The sequence below is a fragment of the Lucilia cuprina genome, chromosome 3 (assembly GCF_022045245.1).
Source record: "Lucilia cuprina isolate Lc7/37 chromosome 3, ASM2204524v1, whole genome shotgun sequence".
NCBI lineage: Eukaryota > Metazoa > Arthropoda > Insecta > Diptera > Calliphoridae > Lucilia > Lucilia cuprina.
The window spans coordinates 40,772,332-40,794,214 of NC_060951.1; the positions used below are offsets into that span (position 1 = coordinate 40,772,332).

Genomic DNA, 21,883 nt, shown 5'->3' on the forward strand with positions numbered 1-21,883 from the left:
ACTAGAACTGAACTAGAACTGAACTAGAACTGAACTAGAACTGAACTAGAACTGAACTAGAACTGAACTAGAACTGAACTAGAACTGAACTTGAACTAGAACTGAACTGGAACTGAACTAGAACTGAACTAGAACTGAAAAGGAACATGCATATAATGATTTTGGTTTATTTTTTATTTCATTGTAGGCGTGTGAGAAATATGTAGTAAAATTAAGTATACGCCTTTAAAATTATCATGAAAGAATACTGAAATATACCATCATCCCAAAAACCATATTTTATAGATTTATGATTCATTAAGATAAATTTTTAATATTTGCTTTTATAAACTGTAAAAAATTACTTAAATTTTCTTGTATAAGATAAATTTAAAGTTAAGTAGAACAGACGTTTTCCATTAAAGCAAACACTCATGAAAGAAAAATATTTAAATCCCCACTGGTTAAGGACTAAAACTCAATTGAAGTGCTATAAAAAATAAATAAAACAAACATAATATTATTAAATGAAAATAGTGGACTTTTTTATCATTATCCGCCAAATTTCCGGAGAAGCATACAGAGCTTCATATATCAGTACATTTGTACCTACAACTATTTATAACTATACATAAGATATATTTACAGAAATGGATATTATTGTGGTTTTGGAGCATAAATAAACTTTTAACTGAATCATTTTACAAAATATTTGTGAAGATAACTAAGAAATTGTGAATAAGAGCCTGCAATCCATTTAATTATGTTTTAGGAAAATAAAAACATTCTTAAATATTAATATATTGAGGAAAATATTAAAAAAATTTGACTTATGTTATATTTAAAATTTTTGTATATAAAATTAAATTGTATCTATAGCCCCTAATTCATTGAAATATTGTATTATTGGCATATTTTTCGCATTGTACAATATGCCACAAACAAATAAAAAAGGAGGAAAAATGATCATAAAAAAACTTATTTGTTCATTGAATTTTCTATCATCTTGTGTTGATATCAGTCAACTGGTCATAAGTTTATACAATTTTATTTGAGTTGTATTGTGTGTACATATGTACATACACACACTTTTCATTTACAAATATATTTGTGTTTTTATAGTTATGACATTTTATCATATTCATACTATAAATATTTGGTGGAAGTAATGTGACCAACTGTAAAATATAGTTAAACTTATGTAGGTAGAAAAATTCGGATGGCATAAAAATACTGATAAAAAGTTCAGTTTTAGTTTGGTTTTTGTTGAGCTTAACTTCAGTTCTAGTTTAGTTCTAGTTCAGTTTTAGTTCAGTTTTAGTTCAGTTTTAGTTCAGTTCTAGTTCAGCTTTAGTTCAGTTCATTTCTAGTTATAATTCTGTTCTAGTTGAGTTCTAGTTCATTTCTGGTTTAATTCTAGTTTAGTTCTAGTTCAGTTCTAGTTCAGTTCTAGTTCAGTTCTAGTTCAGTTCTAGTTCAGTTCTAGTTCAGTTCTAGTTCAGTTCTAGTTCAGTTCTAGTTCAGTTCTAGTTCAGTTCTAGTTCAGTTCTAGTTCAGTTCTAGTTCAGTTCTAGTTCAGTTCTAGTTCAGTTCTAGTTCAGTTCTAGTTCAGTTCTAGTTCAGTTCTAGTTCAGTTCTAGTTCAGTTCTAGTTCACTTTAAGTTGAGATCCAGTATTCTGCTCTTTTTTAAGATTTTTAAAAGCGCACGTTTCTATTCATCCAAAATTCGTTGATATTTTCCATTATATGTTTTCAAGCTAAACTTTTTTTATACATATTGTTTGTTATAAGTAAACTCAGTAAATGTTAATTTTCCAAAAATCACAAACATTTACATAAAATTCTGAATAAGTAATTTACTCTAAATAGTTGGTATTTATAATGATTGTTTGCAATTTAGTTTTGAAACAAATTTTATATACAAATTTTGTTTTACTGTTTTGCATGAAAATGTTTGTTAAAAACTTTGTTTTCGTTCCTAGAATGAGGTGTCCTGCAATTTCAATGAGTGGTTACAAATTGGTCAAACTTATCAACTACTCACATTGATAGCATCCAAACTTATGAAACATACATATATATTCGTAAGTATATACATATGTATATGTATACATATATATTAGTTACACAACTATATTTGTGTTCTTACAGACACTTGGTAAAATTTATATTTGTCTTTATGTACATTTGTTTTTGTAGCAGTAAATGTAGAAAAAATTAAAAAAGTTTTGTAGGTGTATGATTGCAAGTACATATTATGTAAGTGTATTTGTTATATTATGTGTGTTTTTGGTTTCGGAGCACATGTTCTATCTAATATTAGGAACAAATGCAAGGGCATCCTTATTATTTTAAAACATTTTGACACATATTTTAATTTATAATTTAACTTTAAGTAATATTTTAGAATAATTATATAAAAATTAATTTTTCAGTCGTAGTAAAATATTGTAAAAATTCTCAAAATTTTCTATAGATTTTTCGATAAATTTCCTATAAAAAGAGATTTTTTATATATTTTTTTATAGAAAGAAAGAATTTTCTCGAAAAGTTTCTTTAAAAATAGATTATTTTCTAAAAGTTTCTATATAAAAATATTTTTTTTAGAAAATTTTTATAAGAAGATATAATTAACTAGATATTTTCTCAAGAAATTTTCTATAAAAATTGAATTTCCTCAAGAAATTTTTCTATAAAAGTAGAATTTTCTTTATAAAATTTTCTCAATAAAAAGAATTTTATCAAAGTTTTTCACAAAAAATAATAATATTAATATTAAGTTGAATTTTTAAGGACCTGTCTAGTGCACACTTTTTTATAGTTGCTGTTGTTGTTGGTCTGTTGTGTTTATGTTTTTCTTCTTCTTTTGGCTTGTTGCTTAAAGCATGTGTTGAAAACTTAATGAAATTTATAAAAGAAGAAAGTCTCTTGGTTGTGCTTTCCCCCAGAGAATATTTTCAACAAAAATTATAAAGAAAATACACAAATATAAAATAACACAACATAATACAGAGAAAAAATAAAAAAATCGAATATACAACATAAAACCAAATAAAAAAGGAGGCGAAACAACTAAATAAATTGGAATTTACGATGTTGAAGTTGTGGAAGGTTTTTTTTTTATAAAAACATAACATAATATTATTTAGGTATTCCTGGCAGCCCTTCACTTTATTGGTATGTACTTAAAACAGGTAAATAAAATAATATTTACTACTAAAATTAAGTTAATGAAAATATGTATGAAATATTTAAGTGCAAAAGAAAACGAACATAAAAACTTGTTGTTGTTATAAAATTATTAACATATGAGTTTCGTTTTAAAAGAGATAGTAAAAAATACCTTAAGGCATTATTTTGGTAATATAATTATTTTTTAAAATCAGTTTGATGGAGCGTATACGTTATGTGCATTTGTTTGTACACATTTATATTATTCATACTGTTAGTTTTAGAGGGGACATGCATATTTTTAGATAGTTTTAAGCAATAAATAAGATATTATAAAGATATATAAATAATAGATAGATAGATAGATAGATAGATAGATTGATAAATAGATGGATAGATAGATAGATAGATAGATAGATAGATAGATAGATAGATAGATAGATAGATAGATAGATAGATAGATATATAAATAGATGGACAGATAAATAGATGGATAGATAGATAGATAATTAGTTAGTTAGGTAGGTAGTAAGTTAGTAATTTAGTAATTAGGTAATTTAGTAAGTTAGTAAGTTAGTAAGTTAGTAAGTTATTAAGTTAGTAAGTTAGTAAGTTAGTAAGTTAGGAAGTAAGTAAGTTAGTAAGTTGGTAAGTTGGTAAGTTAGTAAGTTAGTAAGTTAGTAAGTTAGTAAGTTAGTAAGTTAGTAAGTTAGTAAGTTAGTAAGTTAGTAAGTTAGTAAGTTAGTAAGTTAGTAAGTTAGTAAGTTAGTAAGTTAGTAAGTTAGTAAGTTAGTAAGTTAGTAAGTTAGTAAGTTAGTAAGTTAGTAAGTTAGTAAGTTAGTAAGTTAGTAAGTTAGTAAGTTAGTAAGTTAGTAAGTTAGTAAGTTAGTAAGTTAGTAAGTTAATAAGTTAGTAAGTTAGTAAGTTAGTAAGTTAGTAAGTTAATAAATTAGTAAGATATTTTTTTTAACTTTTAGTACTTGTTAGTTAGTTAGTTAGTTAGTTATTTAGTTTGTTAGTTAGTTAGTTAGTTAGTTAGTTAGTTAGTTAGTTAGTTAGTTAGTTAGTTAGTTAATTAGTTAGTTAGTTAGTTAGTTAGTTAGTTAGTTACTAACTAACTAACTAACTAACTAACTAACTAACTAACTAACTAACTAACTAACTAACTAACTAACTAACTAACTAACTAACTAACTAACTAACTAACTAACAAGTACTAAAAGTTAAAAAAAATATCGTCCACAAATAAACCTAAAAAAATAAAAACAAAAAAATATGTTAAAGAAAAAACAAATTACACAAAATTTTTTCTCGTATTTGATGATTAAGACAATTTCCAAAAGTTCACATTGAAATCCTTAAAACAGATAATTACGAAGAAAACACAAAGCTGCCATAAACAAAATCACATCATGAACTGTCATGAACATGCAAGCAAATACACATTATGTTCATGTTCAAAGCATCACGTCTAGAAGTTTGTCTTACTTCTTACCTGACTGCATGGCTGGTTGGCTGAACTGACTTAAAAAAGTAAAAGTTAAAATTGCAAATTGATCACTTTGTTTTCAACTCAAGAACATACTCTATACACAACAAAATTTTAGTAACAAAAGTTTTCATTTTCATTTTTTTTGGATTTTATATTATGTGTTGTATGTATTACAATCATGAAAAACACAAATTGCAACATTCTTGTTCAAGTATTTGTTTTTGTGTGGACTTAAAGGTATTGTTGCTGTATGAAGCCACTACTAGAGTTTGTCATTTTAGGTAGTTGTGTCTCAAATATGAAAACTTATGAAAATTTGCTTCATTAGTATTATTATTACAAGTTAAATGTTAATTACAAAAATGTGAATGAAATGAAAAAAATGTCAAACTTAAATCATGAGCAAAATTTTTGGCTTTTTTTCTGCCATAATTGTTCTTTGAAGTATTAAAACTGACAAAAAAAGAAAAATGTTTAAAAATTTATCATCAAGGTTTTTGTAAAACTACTTACGTGGGAAGTGGGTGGTTGTTTTAGATCAGACAAAAGTGTAATTTTTTAGTTTTCTTGTGCATCATGTAAAGTTTGAAATATTTAAAAGGATAGAAATAAATCTGTAGACTATAGTTGTATGACTAAAGTACTTAGAGAGCAGTTCTGTAGAGTAAGGTAGATGATAGTAGAGTGGAATCGTGTAGAGAAGGGAAGTGTGTGGAGTATTTAGAGTAGAGTTAAAATATTTTAATATATAATATGTTTTAAGTCTCAAAATTTATTAAATAAAATATTTTTAACATGAAAATAATGGATTTAAATTCAATATATCTAGTATGTGTACTTAACAAATGACCCCTTAAATCTATGGATAAAAGAAAACATAAATATTTTATATTACATATGTATGTATGTCAACTGAAAGAATAATCAGTTAAAGATTATAGCAATAAAGATAAAATGTAATATATCCAAGTAAATCCTTTGTTGAATAAGATATTTTTGTATTTGAACCACAAATAAAGATCATACAACCAGAAATTGTAAAAAAGGGTTACTTTAAATGAAATGTTATTTGAGTTTTTTATATCTTACACAACAAAATCGTTGAAAATGTTTTTAAAAAGTTTTATTTCATTAAAGGATAAATTTTTAATAATTAATAATAATCATACGCTCCGTGATACAAATTTTACATGAAAAACTATTAACATAAAACTGGTGACTGCAAAAATTCTCCAGCTGAATATGATATTTTTAAGAAAAATATTAAATTTGTCAAAAAATTTGTAAGAAAAAATTTGTAAAGAAAATTTAAACTGAATTAGATTTTTTCGAAAATTTTTCATGATTTAATAACAATCATACGCTCCGTGGTGCAATTAGGCTAAAGCCGCTAAAATTGCTTAAAGTTACTTAAAGTTTTAATTTATTGAACTTTCCTAACAAAATATTTGTAAATTTGTTTGATATTCACACATTAACTTAGCTGAATTGTAGAAAACTTTAGCTGAATTGCAGAAAACTTTAGCTGAATTCGATTTTCTTAATTGATCCAACAAATCCAATTCAGCTAAATTTAGCTGAATTGGATTTTTATTAGCTTAATTTGTAAATTGTAAACTTTCGTATAAATAAGTTATTTTTAAATAGCTGAATTGTATAATATTTTAGCTGAATTGGATTTTTGGAGCTTAATTTGAAAAACATAAAGATTTTTGAAAATCTAATAAAAAATCTTTAAAACACACAAATTTACTTAACTGAATTATATAAATATTTAGCTGAATTTATATTTATTAAGTTAAATTGAAAACTGAATTGTATTTATTTTAATATAAATGCTTAGAGTTGTTAGAAACAAACTAATTTTCTTAGCTGAATTGCATAAAGTTTAGCTGAGTTTAATAATGAACTGAGTGAACAGAATAGCAGCAAACATTAGCTGAATTTGAATTTTTTAAAGAAACTTATAGATTTGTTAAAAACAAACTAACTCACTTAGCTGAATTGTATAAAAGTAAGGATAAATTAAAATTTTCAAAGCTGAATAGAAAAACTGTCTAGCTAAATTTTGGTTTCTTAAGCGGAATTGCAAAAAACTTGTTTTTTCAATAGAAAAGCATAGTTCTGCTAGAAACGAACTAATTTACTAACCCCCAATATCATAATGTCTGGTTATTATACCCTACACCACTTCAGTGGGGAGGGTATATTGGGTTTGTACTGATATTTGTAACGCACAATAATATTGGTCCTATATCCATCTTAAAGTATACCAATCGGCTCAGAATCATTTTCTGAGTCGATTTAGCTATGTCCGTCCGTCCATGTAAACCTTATAATCAAACTACATGTCGCAATTTTGAAGATAGTTCAATGAAATTTGGCACATGACCTTTTATGATACCTTAGACGAAGCCTATTGGTTTACATGGTTTACATCGGTCCATTATTTCACCTAGCCCCCATACAACTGAACCCGCCGAATAGGTCTATTAAGTTCATAATTATGTTTAATATACTCATATCTCGACAAAAAGCCAAGTTTTATACAAGACTTAATGACCCGACTTCCACAATAATAGGTTCTCATATGACCCTAGCCCCTATGAAAAGTCCATATCAAAATTTCATTTAAATGTCCACAATTTTATTCAACAATAAACGGTTTAAGTATGTACATCTGAGGCAAGGTACAATTCAACTTAAATGCTTTACTTTGGCAACTAAATCACATTATATTTTTGTCAAAGGTGTAGGGTATTATATGGTGGGCCTCTCCCGACTATAATTTCTTACTTGTTTTTATCTTAAAGTTAAATTGACAGTTTTCATACAAAAAATATTTTAATCGGCAGAATAACTTTCGGTTAAACTGGAGTTGGAGTTAACCGGGTTAAGTTTAAAAATTTTAAATTTCCAAGAATAAAAATTATAGTCTTCAAATTAACTACTCTTTTGTAAACAACCTTTACGCCCACACAAAACAAACACATATATACTAAAGATGACATCTACAAATAAATACTCATCTAATAAACTACTACATGTTCATGCAGTTTACTCATACATGTTTGATAAGTGGTTTTGAAAGGCATCTCGTAGTATTTGTGTTAACATACACAACAACACTTATAAGCATGTTTAGCTTTCTATTCCTAGAAGTTGTTATATGGATCTGTGTGTGTGTGTGTGAAATTTTCTGGTAGTTGCATGAAAATTTTATGCATGTTTGTCTTTATGCCAGTTTGACATATGTAACACATGTGAAAAATGTTGGTGAAAATTTGTTACAGAAAAGTTTACGATGACAAATACATACATACATGCAAAAATATGAGCTGAATGAGGTGAACAGGAACAAATTTTCTTAACTCTAACACAGGTGTCTTTTTCTGTTTTATTTGCAGAATATGTCTTTTTAAGAATATTATTATAATATTTTAACGTCATTATTTACATCATTATATTTTAAGTGAATATTTGGTAGAATATTATTAGACACATGTTATAAATAAGAAAAAGGTTTTAAGTGAAATGAATATAATTTTAAATTATTAAAATATTTAAATTTCATTTTAGATGTTTAATTTTAATAAAAATTATATGTTATTTCGAAATTGTTTAATTTTTAAAATTATGTATATGCTTTTTTCATAATTTATTTTACTGATAAACAAACTAAACTGTGGTTAACTTACCTTTTTTTTCGCCGTTGTTGTTATATGTGTTCTGGTAATGTACTGCATTTAACATATTTTTTAAATTGTTTTCACTTAAATATTCCATTTTGTACCTTTTTTCTTACCTCCACTAACCCACATTCTTCAGTTTTTTTTCTGATTTTCATTATTGTTTTTTTTTGTGCGTGTTAAAAAATGTATGTCATTGTACCCTTAATTCTGACGCCATGTGTTAGCACAGCATAAATCAAATCAACATTAAATGTACCACATCATCGGATACGTTTTGTGGAAATAGGAGTACAAAAAAAATTAAACACGTTCATGTAATTTGTGAAACGAGGCAAAAAGAAAAAAATCAGCAAATAAACAGTGGTAAAAAAGGAAAAAATGAATTGTAACACATTTTAATCATAATTTTTAAACATGCCGGAAATTATGCGTTTAGACCGTAAAAGCCGCATGATGAACACAATTTTGTTGGTTGCTAATGAAAAAAGAAAAAAAAAAGAAGAAATATAAAATATATTCAGTGATGTCAATAAGGCGGTTTTTTAAAATGTGTTTGTATACAATTCAGTAATTCAATAATAAAAGAAAAACATTTTAATTTTTTTAACCTTAATTGAGTAATTAAGTGTAAAAATAAATTGTAATAAATTCACTTTTTAGAAAATTTCTATATATATGTTCAATTCACTGTCAAGTTGTATATTGTATCTACTAAAGTGTAGTAAGTTATTGTAAACAGATTTTTGTAACAAGTCATAAGTTTATGTTCACAATGAAAAAAAAAAAACAATGTCAAAAGATAAAAAAAATCAATTAATATTCAACTAATTAAACGAACAAAATAAACCAAATTAATTTATTTTTATTTAAAATTCTATTATTTTCATTATTCCACATTTTAAACTAAAAAATAAACAGATTTTTATAAAACAGCTGTTTTGGTAAACAGAGTTTTTGCATGGAGAATACCAACAACATTGTTATGACTATTGTAGCAACTGCTTACATACAACGCTACAACATCGATTGTGAATTGAACAATAGTTTTTTAAGAAAATTAACTAAATTTTGTAGTACTAATAGAATGAAGTTATTCATAACAATTGAGAAAAATATAGTCGGGCTTGGTTGACGATATGATACCCTAAACCATTGTACCTTGCGCACAAGGTTTACAGCCGAACAGAAGGATGGACGGACATGGCTTAATCGACTCCGAAAGTGATTCTGAGTCAATAAATATATTTGAAGGTGGGTGTGGGACCAATATTTTTGTGTGTTATAAACATCAGCACAAATGTATAATACCCTTCCCACTATGGTGGTGTAGGGTATAAAAAAAGTTAAAAATGTGAAGAAGACAATTTCAGAATTTTGAGTATGAAATGAAATGGGTCTCAAGAATTCCACAATTTTGAGCTGATTATGGGAAAAATAATTTTAAAATTTTTGTAGAGTATTTATGGTGGGTTCGATAAGAATATTGTTTTAGTTTTTAATTGAAATAGGGGTCCAAAATTTTACTTTATGCAAAAAAATGAAAACCAAATAGTTTGGCATTTGGTTTGGGCAATTTTAGAATTTTTTAAATTATTTTTGTATATACTACTTATAATACACCAAAAGTCGTTTTGCGGAGTAATCTAAAAATTTTTTATTTATTTTTCCTGCGATCAGCTTAAAATTACGGAATTTTTTAGAACCATTTCGAAAACATTGCAGACATTTTTTAGAGCATATTGTACTGAGATCTGAGGGAATTTTCAAAAAACGCATCGTATTCCTTCAAAAAAGTGCTTTACGGGATATCCTAGGGTTCATGTAAACCAAGAGTGAACAGATCGCAATTCAAGATAATTTGATGAAATTTAGCACGTACTTTTCTTTTGACCTAAAGACGAACGCTATTTAAATCGGTCTTTTATTTCACATAGCACTCATACAACCGTATCTCTTATGGTGGCCGCAGCTTAGAACCTTTGTTTTAAAATAGCATTATTATTTCAATTCATCAGGACTAAAAAAAAGAAATGAAGACTTAAAGAAAAAATTGGCACAAAAATATATTTATAAATGTTTGTTTCGAAAAAGTGTCCTTTAAAAAAATAATATTGAAAGTATGTAAAGTTTACCAGTTTTCATTTTATACTAATATTAGCGACATACAACACATATAAATATTTAAAATATTCGTTTGTAATTGAAAGTCCTATTATAAGGACATTAGAGCTGATTATTAAAATCGGAGTATGCTGATTTGCTATAAATATACTGTAGTTTCGCATGTATGTATATCAACTTTTCTATATGTGAAAGCTTTTTTTAAATTGTTACAGCGTTATATAACAAAACATATTTAATACCTTTGTAGTCTAACATATAGTTTTAAACAACAATAAAGCGCCAACTTAGCCATACTGTTTTACTCACTCAAAAACAACAAAATATGTGCAAATTCAGTTTATGTGTAAATTAAAAAAACCTTAATTTTTTTAAAACAAATGTGCGGTTAAAAAAGTCAGTCGTTATTGCTTTTATTTTAGACGATTTGGTTTTTGGCCCTGAACACAATGTGTTTTAGTCAAACATTCTTTTGTTGCGTAAATTAAATTTTTGCCACAAAAAGAAAAAAAACTGAAACTACAACACGTTATAAAAATGAAAATGAAAAACTCATCAGTGGAGAAGGCGACGAGCAAATGAGTCAGTGTGTGTAGGTGAATATATCTTGAGGCAAATGTGAAACAGTGAAAAATCTGTTTGTGTGTGCTTGAGCCAAGAAATGGAATAAAATCTGCGTAAAGTATTTAAAGCGTTTGTCATTAATATTTTTACCTTGTCAGCATGTTTGTACGTAGATATTCCTATGAGAAGGTTTCTACATGATGTGGTTTTTTTATCTAAACTTCTTTTTTGTGTGTTTTCAGTTTTGTGTTGCTCTTGGACTATATATGATATATATGTTTGTACATTTGAGCTAACAAGTGTATATTCCTGCAGTTTATGAGGACTGTTCCCAAGTAGTGATTTTACTAGTTTTCTAAGTTACAAATCTCTAATTTTAATAAAGAGTAGACACACGGCAATCAAAAAATAACTTTAAGTCAAGTATTAATTCATATATTTATATTTGGGTAGGATACCGTCCTAGTGTGATTAATACATTGACTCGTGTCAACACTGCCTGGTGACGACGAGAACAAACGGACACTTTCACAATGAAGTAGTATGAAAGCAAGGAAAGATAAGTGTTAAAAATAGATTAGAGTATAAATTTATGCTTTTGTAAATAAATTCTACATTAGTTCTGTTCTAGTACAGTTAGAGTCCAGTTCTAGTTCAGCTCTTGTTCAGTTTTAGTTCAGTTCTAGTTCAGTTCTAGTTCAGTTCTAGTTCAGTTCTAGTTCAGTTCTAGTTCAGTTCTAGTTCAGTTCTAGTTCAGTTTTAGTTCAGTTCTAGTTCAGTTCTAGTTCAGTTATAGTTCAGTTATAGTTCAGTTATAGTTCAGTTATAGTTCAGTTATAGTTCAGTTCTAGTTCAGTTATAGTTCAGTTATAGTTCAGTTATAGTTCAGTTATAGTTTAGTTATATTTCAGTTATAGTTCAGTTCTAGTTCAGTTCTAGTTCAGTTCTAGTTTAGTTCCAAATAAATGTTAGTTTATAAACCGGTTACTGATTACAAAATTTCTTTCTCAACTCTACATTTCACACATCATTTCTGTAGGTGCAACATTTTTTATGTTAAAAAACCGCTTTAGTTGTTTTTGCTTGTCATTCATTTTCACACGTCTGTTTTTTTTTTTAATTTGTCTTTAATACTCTTCTGAAGGATGGCGTTAGGTAGACAATAAACTTGAACTCTTTACAACATTTTCACAATCCCCATGGAAAAGTCATAACGCATATCTTTACATTTTATTGTTGTTGCGTTGACATCTTTTGATATTTAAAAGCTTAAACATGCTTTGAATGATAAGTGAGTTTACATACATATATGTTGAGAACTTTCTAACTTAAAACTTTCGACACTGTGGTTAGAGTAAACGACACAGTGTAAGAAAAGTATAACAAATAAAATATTTACAAATATTCCAAAAATTCCACTGTAACTTGCGTGTAGACAAATTAACGAGCAGCAGCATGACTAAGGTACCACAACAATTTCACACACACACACACGCATAAAAAACTTTTTAAAAACCACTATTCATATGCAACAACATTTTGGTATTTGTGTGTACAAAGTTGTAAAAGTTTATAAGATGAAAATATGTAAATGTATGAACGTACGAGGGTAGGGTACAAAAAAATTAAAAAAAATCCTTTTTAGAGAAAATTCGAAAAATTATCTTAAAAAATCATTTGAAAAAACTCTATTTTTTAATTTTCTAGAAAATTCTCATTTTAAAGAGAAAATCCTATTTTGAAAGAAAGTTTAAAGAAAATTCTCTTCTCATAAAATTTTCTTCTGTTTTTATAATAAATGTTTTTTATAGAAAAAGTTTGTAAAAATTCACTTTTTATAATAAATTTTTAAGAGAATTCTCTTTTTATAGAAAAGTTTCGAGAAGATTCTCCTTTTACAAAAAATTTTCGAGAAAATTAATTTTTAGAAAATTCTGTTTTATAGAAAAATTTCGAGAAAATTTTCCTTTTGCAGGAAATTTTAGAGGAAAATTTTCGTAAAATTAACTTTTTATAAAAAATTATCTTTTTTTTTTAATATTTAGAGAAAAAATTATTTTTATATAAAATTTTAAAGAAAATTCCCTTTTTATAAAAAGTTTTTGATAAAAATATACTTTAATAGAAAATAATTGAGAAAATTCTATTTTTATAGAAATTTTTGGAGGAAAAGCTTATTTTCAAAAAAATCTTTTTATAAAAAATTTTCGAGAAAATTTACTTTTTATAGAAGCTTTTAGAGAAAATTTACTTTTTATAGAAAATTTTTAAAAAAAATAAACTTTTTATTGAAAATTTTAGAAAAAATTTACTTTTTATAGAAAATTTTCGAAAAAAAATTACCTTTTATAGAAAGTTTTCGAGAAAATTTACTTTTTATTGAAAATTTTCGAAAAAATTCACTTTTTATAGAAAATTTTCGAGAAAATTAATTTTTACAGAAAATTTTCGAGAAAATTTACTTTTTATAGAAATTTTGGAGAAAATTTACTTCTTATAGAAAAATTTTGAAAAAAATATACTTTTTATAGAAAATTTTTGAGAAAATCTATGGGCAATTTTTAAAAAAAATTACTTTTTATAGAAAATTTTCGAGAAAATTTGCTTTTTATAAAAACTTTTAGAGAAAATTTGCTTTTTATAGAAATTTTTCAAGAAAATTTACTTTTTATAGAAAATTTATTTTTTATAGAAAATTTTCGAAAAAATTTCTTTTCATAGAAAGTTTTCAAAAAAAATATTTTCATATTTTCTATTTTTTTTTTAAATGAAAGAAAATGCTATTTTATAGAAAATTTAAAGAATTCTCTTTTTTTAGAAAATATTTGAAAAAAAACTGTTTTTATAGAAATTTTTCAAGAAAATTTTATTTTTATAGAAATTTTGGAGAATTTTTTTTTTAATTTTTGGAGAAAATTCTTTTCTTTAGAAAATTTTCGAGAAAATTCTGTTTTTATAGAAAACCTTTGAGAGTATTTTCTTTTTATAAAAAATTTTGATGAATGTTATCTTTTTATAGAAAATTTTCGAAAAAATTTTCCTTTTATAAAAAATGCTTGAAAATTTCTAAGCCATCCTTCTGTGCATTATCTATTTATCATTTATAAGAGCGTGTATAATATTAAAATAGAATTTATGATGTAAACAACTTTTTATTAAGAAAATTACATACAAATTTCATTTAAAACAAAATTTTGCAAACCATTTTCTCACTCTATTTTGCTCCCAAAAGCACGCAACTTTTTTTATATATAATTTTGCAAAATAAAAACAATAAATTTTGAATATATCTTTCATTTCGTGTCTTTTTTATTATCATTAATAATATAAATTACGGGTTGATACCCGTATTTACATTTAATGTTTTTAATTTAATGACAATCATTAAAGAAATGAAAACCATCTGTGTATATTAATTTAATTTATGTTTATGCCATCATTGAAATTTTGATGTCAGCAAAATGGAAAACAATTTAATAGATTAATTAATAAAAAATACAAATACGATTTTAAAAGGAAATGAGGGTCACAAGACAATCCAGGAAGTGATAATGAAATTTTGGTTTTGGTATAAAAGGGTTTAGATTTTAAGGTAAACAAATTATTTAAATTAATAACCATTAAAGATAATTTAACTCAATTTGTGTACCTTTAAATGTTAAATATACCTTTATTTGACATGATAACAAGTTGATATGTCATAACTGACATGTTGTGAATAATGGCGTCAAAACGATTTCTATTTTGTGAAGGAAGTGGCTATCATTGCTTTATTATTTATTGAAGGGTGTTCCTAAAAATTTATAAAAATTACTGATTTGCCTTTAGTAGGCTGTCAAAAACATTAACAAGTCTGCTGTTGAAATACTGTCAGTTTGAATTTGTTTTTGTGCATTTCAAATTGTAGTTAATTGACCTTATGTAAACCAAATAAACCAATTTTGAAAACATCAATAAATCTTGAATAAACGAATTAAAAACTTCATTGCAAACTTTATAATTGGTTAATTTTAAATGAATTTTTGGTTTATTTCTCATGGTGTAAAATATACATACAGCTGTTTGAAGTTTATTTTCAAATTTGTTTAATATTTAAAATGAGACTTCTTTTATTTGTTTTAATAATTTTGCCATACATATTGGCTGATGATGAGTCAGATACATCAGTTGTGGATGTCACTACAGAAGCGGCAGAAGAAACAGTAACTGGATCTGAAGATACAGACTCTGTAGAAAAACCAGAAGATTCTGAAGATACAACTGCAGACTCTGGTACTGGAGATACAGATGAATCGCAAGATATCCAACCACCCACTAGTGACGGAGAGGATACTCCCATTGATGAGGGTGATTATGCATATTTTGACTATTCTATGGGACCTTACCCTGGATATTCTGGATCAAGATCATTTAAACAGGGAAATGAAAAATTCTCTAAAAATTGTTTAATTGTTAGTGCCATACTATTTTTAATGCAGTCTCTAATCAAATTTGTTTAAGATACTTCAAAAAATTGAAAAAATAAATATAAACAAAATAATAAAAAATGGTAAAGGAGACCTTTGTTTAAAATAGATAATAAGGAAGAATTTGCGAAGGGAAGAATTCAACAAAGAAGAAGACAGAATCCGAGTATGAAGATGACGATATAGGTCCTGCTTTAAAAAAATTATTATTACCATATTGACCACAATTTTCTAAGAAATTACTTACTAATGCGTATGAGTAATATTGTTTTACAATATTTGAATTAAATATAAAGTATACGTCTGTTATTCTTAAATTTCGAAATATTTTTAATTTTTATACAAACATTTTCGGATATTTTCCAATATTATTTCTATTAATTTTTTTCGGAAAAGTTCTAATTTTTATTGAAACATTTTTGGAAAATTTCTCTTAATTTCAGAAAATTACAAAAAAAAATATTTTTCGAAAAATTTGTTATTTTTAAGAAAACTTTTCGAAAATGTTTTAATCAGTATATAAATTGCTATTTTTATAAAAAATTAGATTTTTTTTGGAAACTTTTTTTATTTTTTAAAAAAAATTTTTATTTTAAAATAAATATTTATAAAAATTACTTTTTTTATGGAAAAATTTCATATTTGTAAAATTTTTATAAAAAAATATTTAGAAAAAGTTTTAGAAATTGTCTAATTTTTATAGAAAAATGTTTGGAAAGTTTACAATTATTATAGAAATTTTTTAAGAAATTTATTTTTCTCTGAAATTTTTTGTTTTTTATAGAAAATTTTATAATTATCTATTTACAAATAATTTTTTAAAATTAATTCAATTTAAAAAACCTAAAGACATTAATTTTTCGCAGTTTTGTTCTATGTATTTGCTGAGTATGAGTAATATTTAGGAAGTAGAATCAAATTATATATTAAGTATATGTCTGTTGCAAAACTGTTCTAAATATCGAATTGCTATAAAAACATATTTTGTTGAAATTTAAATTCTAAATAAAACTTTCTCCTTACTGTTCTTGATTGAGTTATATTATATTTATAAAAAATATTTCACTTGTACTTGCTTTCTTGTAAGAAGGCAATGAAGTGGGCGTTTGGCAATCGACAAACACCCACCCAGTCTAACAAAGAAATGTTTTGGCAGAAAAGCCAAAAAGTTTACAAAACAATACATTTTGTTTACTAAAATACGTTTACACTTGCAACGAAACGTTGCCTAATTGAAGACATAAAACATAGCTTTGCCAAGCGCCAAACTATAAAAATATATCATGGTTCATGTTGACATCAAGTAACGGAAATTTTTGTTTTTTAAGTGGAGAATGGTGAAGATTTTTTATCTTTGTAACTAGTTATTTATTTTTCAACATTTGATAAACAGCCAGTGTAAACACTTTTCCTTAACAATATTTATTTTGTAAAAATATACATATGAATGTATGTATGTATAAATATTATTTTTATGTAAAAAAAGTTGTTTAGTGTTTCATCATAAATGGTTTTAGCCTTGAACTATGTTCTCATATTTTGTTTGGCCTTAAAAACTGCATAAAAAGTTAAAATGTTTGATTATTATTATCGCTATTTTTCTTTTTGTTGTGTTTAATTGTTCGTATATTAATTTCATTGAAATAAATACCAATATAGCCAAGTGTTAGGGAAAATATAAATTTTAAAAATTTTTCACTCCAATTTCTGCTATAAGGGCATATGGGTTTTTCATTCTATTTGTAATTCGTACACTATAGCCCAGATTATAGATAGGACTATAGACTAGACAACAGACTGGAATATAGACAAGACTATGGACTAGATTATAGACTGGTCCATAGTCTATAGACTAGACTTTAGACATGACTATAGACTAAAGAATAGTCTAGACTCTACTCTTAGACTAAAGCAAATACTATAGACTAGACAATAGTCTAGACTATATAGTAGATTATAGACTAGACTACAGACAGAGTACAGACTAGACTATAGAATAGACTGTAGACCAGAATATAGACTACACTGTAGCCTACTCTTGACAATGGACAAGACTATATACTAGACTATAAGCTAGACTATAACTAGAAATAGACTAGACTATAGTCTGGACTATAAACTAGACTATGGACTTGACTATAGACCGGATTATAGACTAGACTTTAGATTTGGCTATAGATTAGAGTATAGACTAGACTAAAGAAGACTACATTATAGTAGACTATAGACTAGATTATAAGTTAGAGATAAGTTAGAGATAAGTTAGAGATAAGTTAGACCGAAAACTAGACTATAAACTAGACTATAGGCTAGACTATAGACTAGACTGTAGACTAGACTATTGATTAAACTATAGACTATAGACCAGAATATAGACCAGACTATAGACTAGACTGTAGACTAGACTATAGACTAGATTATAGACTATACTATAGAATATAGACTGGACTATATATAAGACTATAAATTAGACTATAGACTAGACTAGACTATATATTAGACTATAGATTAGATTATAGACTAGACTATAGATTAGACTATAGACTAGACTATAGACTAGACTATAGACTAGACTATAGACTAGACTATAGACTAGACTATAGACTAGACTACAGACTATATATTAGCCTATAAATTAGACTATAGACTAGACTATATATTAGACTATAGATTAGATTATGGACTAGACTATAGATTAGACTGTAGACTAGACTATAGACTAGACTGTAGACTAGACTATAGACTAGACTATAGACTAGACTATAGACTAGACTATAGACTAGACTATAGACTAGACTATAGACTAGATTATAGACTAGACTATAGACTAGACTATAGACTAGATTATAGACTAGACTATAGACTAGACTATAGACTAGACTATAGACTAGACTATAGACTAGACTATAGACTAGACTATTTACTAGATTATAGACTAGACTATAGACTAGACTATAGACTAGACTATAGACTAGACTATAGACTAGACTATAGACTAGACTATTTACTAGACTATAGACTACTAACTAACTAATTAACTAATTAACTAAATAAGTAACTAACTAACTAATTAACTAACAAACTAATTAACAATCTAACTAACTATGTACCAAAGATTGCAAGACCATAGTGGAAACCTCATTCACTCCAAACAAATCTTTTGTCCTAACTTAAGTGAAACAATAAAGATTAGGTTATACTATGAAGTGTTTATAGATTTCAATGAATAGAAAATAATTTTATATTTTTTTAATTACATATTTTAACAGCAATTTTGAAATAACTTTGGCTGTTTGAATTGTTTGAAATTTCAAGTGTTTGTGAAATTTATGAGGAATTTTTATTAGGAGAAAATTTGTACAAACTAAATGAAACTGAAGCAAATATATCATTCGGAATGTATAAACAAATTGCATTTTGATGAGTATGTTTTTACATGCACTAGTTTATAATTCAATTACTCTGTCAATTAACTAATTATAATATATAGCGTTTTTTTATGGTTTACTGATCAAACAAGTGCACAATTGTTCCGGAAAAACTAACTAAATAAACAATATGTATTAAGAAATCACACAGTTTCATCAAATAATATTTAATTATGCGAAACTTCATTGATTTAGATCTAACTAATGAATTTTAATATTTTGTGAATTGTTTAATATTTGTTTATAAAATAAACCAAACACAAATAAAAAACTCATAATTAAACATTTGATTATACAAAACAAGTAAATATTTAAAATAAATAATTGTATTCTTTTAACATTTATTATAAAACACTAAATGTGTGTGTAATTGTTTTTTTTTTAAATTTGCAGTATATAATTTGCCACAATTAATTTATTCACTTCAGAGAATTTAATCAATGACCGAAAATAGAAAATCAAATATAAAATAAAAAATAATTCAATTAAAATTAAAATTCATTTGTATGTTAAATAAATAAAAATTACAATTTTCTATGTAATATATTTTTATTTAATTAAATTTTTATATAATTTGCCAAAGAAATTCTATTGTTTTGTAATTTGTTGTTTAGTTTAGTTAAATGCAAGGACAAAATGTCTTTTGTCCCCTTAGAAAGCAAATAAATAAGTATGACAGAACTATTCTTTAGTAGTTGTGGACATTAGACACTTGTTACTGGTTTAACAAATGTTGATGAACAATTTATTTTTTTCAAGACAAAGAAGGCTAAAGTTACATTTTATAATAATTCTTGTTATCAAAAAGTAATAGAAGAAAATAAATAATTTTATATTTAGTTTATCGAGGGACAGCTGTAAATCCTTGAGTGGTCATACTTACATGTGTGTAAATACAACAATAAAACTATCTATGCATCATATAAGCAAATATTCTAGTATCTTAACCCAAATGTGTAGTTTAGTTAAGAAATTTACTTGAGAGAAAAGAAAAAAGAATAAATAAAGTAAAACTGTCAAAACTAGTTGAGTTGATTTCCCAAAGTGACAATTTTCATACATAGTATGTATTAAAAAGATAGTCATTTTACTATGACGTACGAGGAATGAATTAAATGTTTGCTTAACATAAAAAAAGGTTTTTTAGATTCTATTTATAGAACAAAAAGGTCAATGATGATATGCTTGAGAAGATATTACCCAAAAAGCAAAAAAGGAAACAAGTTTAATATATATACTTCAACTAAGAAAATAAGTCTCCTGGATATCAAAATCATAACTACATGGCCTACTTTGTGTTTATAGTCTAGTCTATAGTCTACTCTGTAGTCTAGTACATAGTCTAGTCTATAGTCTAGTCTATAGTCTAGTCTATAGTCTAGTCTATAGTCTAGTCTATAGTCTAGTCTATAGTCTAGTCTATAGTCTAGTCTATAGTCTAGTCTATAGTCTAGTCTATAGTCTAGTCTATAGTCTAGTCTATAGTCTAGTCTATAGTCTAGTCTATAGTCTAGTCTATAGTCTAGTCTATAGTCTAGTCTATAGTCTAGTCTATAGTCTAGTATATAGTCTAGTCTATAGCACGATCTACAGCATAGTCTTGTCAATACTCTAGCTTTTGTTAGTCTAATATATATAGTCAATACTTTTGTTGTCTAAATACATTATTGTGTGCAGTGTGTTCTATTTTCTAGTCAGTAGTCAAGCATACTATAGTAGGGTCTAATCTAAATTTTAACAGATACTCCCCTGAAATATTTCTATTTAATTATTATTTTTAACAAGATATCTTTAAATTAATTTTCATTTAACAAGGCTAAAACAAATACAACAAGTTTTAAAAAGAAGAAACTTTAAAAATTTAAATATCCACAGGACTTTATAAATTTTGAAGTTTTATTTTTCTGTGTTAAGATTTTTGCAGCAACATGAGTGAGAAAAAAAATCCATTAAATATTGTTTTACAAACAAAAATTACCCATGAACCACCTGTGGTTTTTGTGGTTACAAATTTTTAGTAAAATCACTACACAAACAAACACTTATGTGATTACCAACAGTTTCGATAGTAGTATGTGTATCGTTTTAGAGAGATTTTTCAGTATTCCATAGTTTGTTTTTTAATTTAGTTTTATTGTTAAAATAATTAAATATAACTAGAAGTAATAGTTAGTAGGTCTTATTCGGGACAAACACCCCGAATTGAAGGTTTATAAAATAAATACACACAGGTCCATACATACTCATCGTTTCTACTAAACAAATTTTAACAATTTAAGTTAAAGATGGTTCAGTCCTTCTTCTTGGTTTGCGTAGCAAAGTAACCTAACTTTTGTATTTTAATAGAGAACTGAATGACTGACTTGTTCCCAGAAAATTGATGCTTGTGCTTAAGATTTAAACAAGAAAAAAATTCACATTCACAAGAAATTACAATATGACACAATATGTTTTTCAGTATTTTGTTTTATTTTGTCCATAAAAGAATCTTTACAAAATCTTTCCAAGACCATTCGAAATGTAATAAATATGATGTGGTATTTTAAGAGATTAAATTTAATTTCATGCGCAAGAAAGTAAAAGTTTTACACAATTACAATATTTTGAAAAAAATAGACATAATACGAAAGAAAAACTAATTTCATGTAACTAAATTATGTACATGTTTAGGTTTCTTTTTAGTTGCGTTTAGTAGAAATTGTTGTTGAACCGAAATTGATTACTTTTAAAGGATAAGAGTAATGAAGAATAAAATTTCATTGTATGAGTTAAGCAAATATATATGTATGTATGTTGTTCCTTTTTTATAAAAATTGTGTTAAGCGGTATTAAATATTTACATTATACTGGACTATAAGCACGACTATAGACTAGACTATAGGCTAGACTATAAACTAGACTATAGACTAGACTATAGACTAGACTATAGACTAGACTATAGACTAGACTATAGACTAGACTATAGACTA

General features: G+C 25.8%; 1 protein-coding gene across 1 annotated transcript in view; it reads left to right on the forward strand.

The window, feature by feature from the left end:
- The window catches only part of LOC124419001 (tyramine beta-hydroxylase-like), a 55,023-nt gene that overhangs the window by 7,652 nt on the left and 25,488 nt on the right, over positions 1-21,883 (forward strand). The window contains exon 2 of the mRNA XM_046947080.1: positions 15,179-15,367. Within this exon, the coding sequence (XP_046803036.1) occupies positions 15,179-15,367 (189 nt within the window). The remainder of the gene's footprint in view (positions 1-15,178; positions 15,368-21,883) is intronic.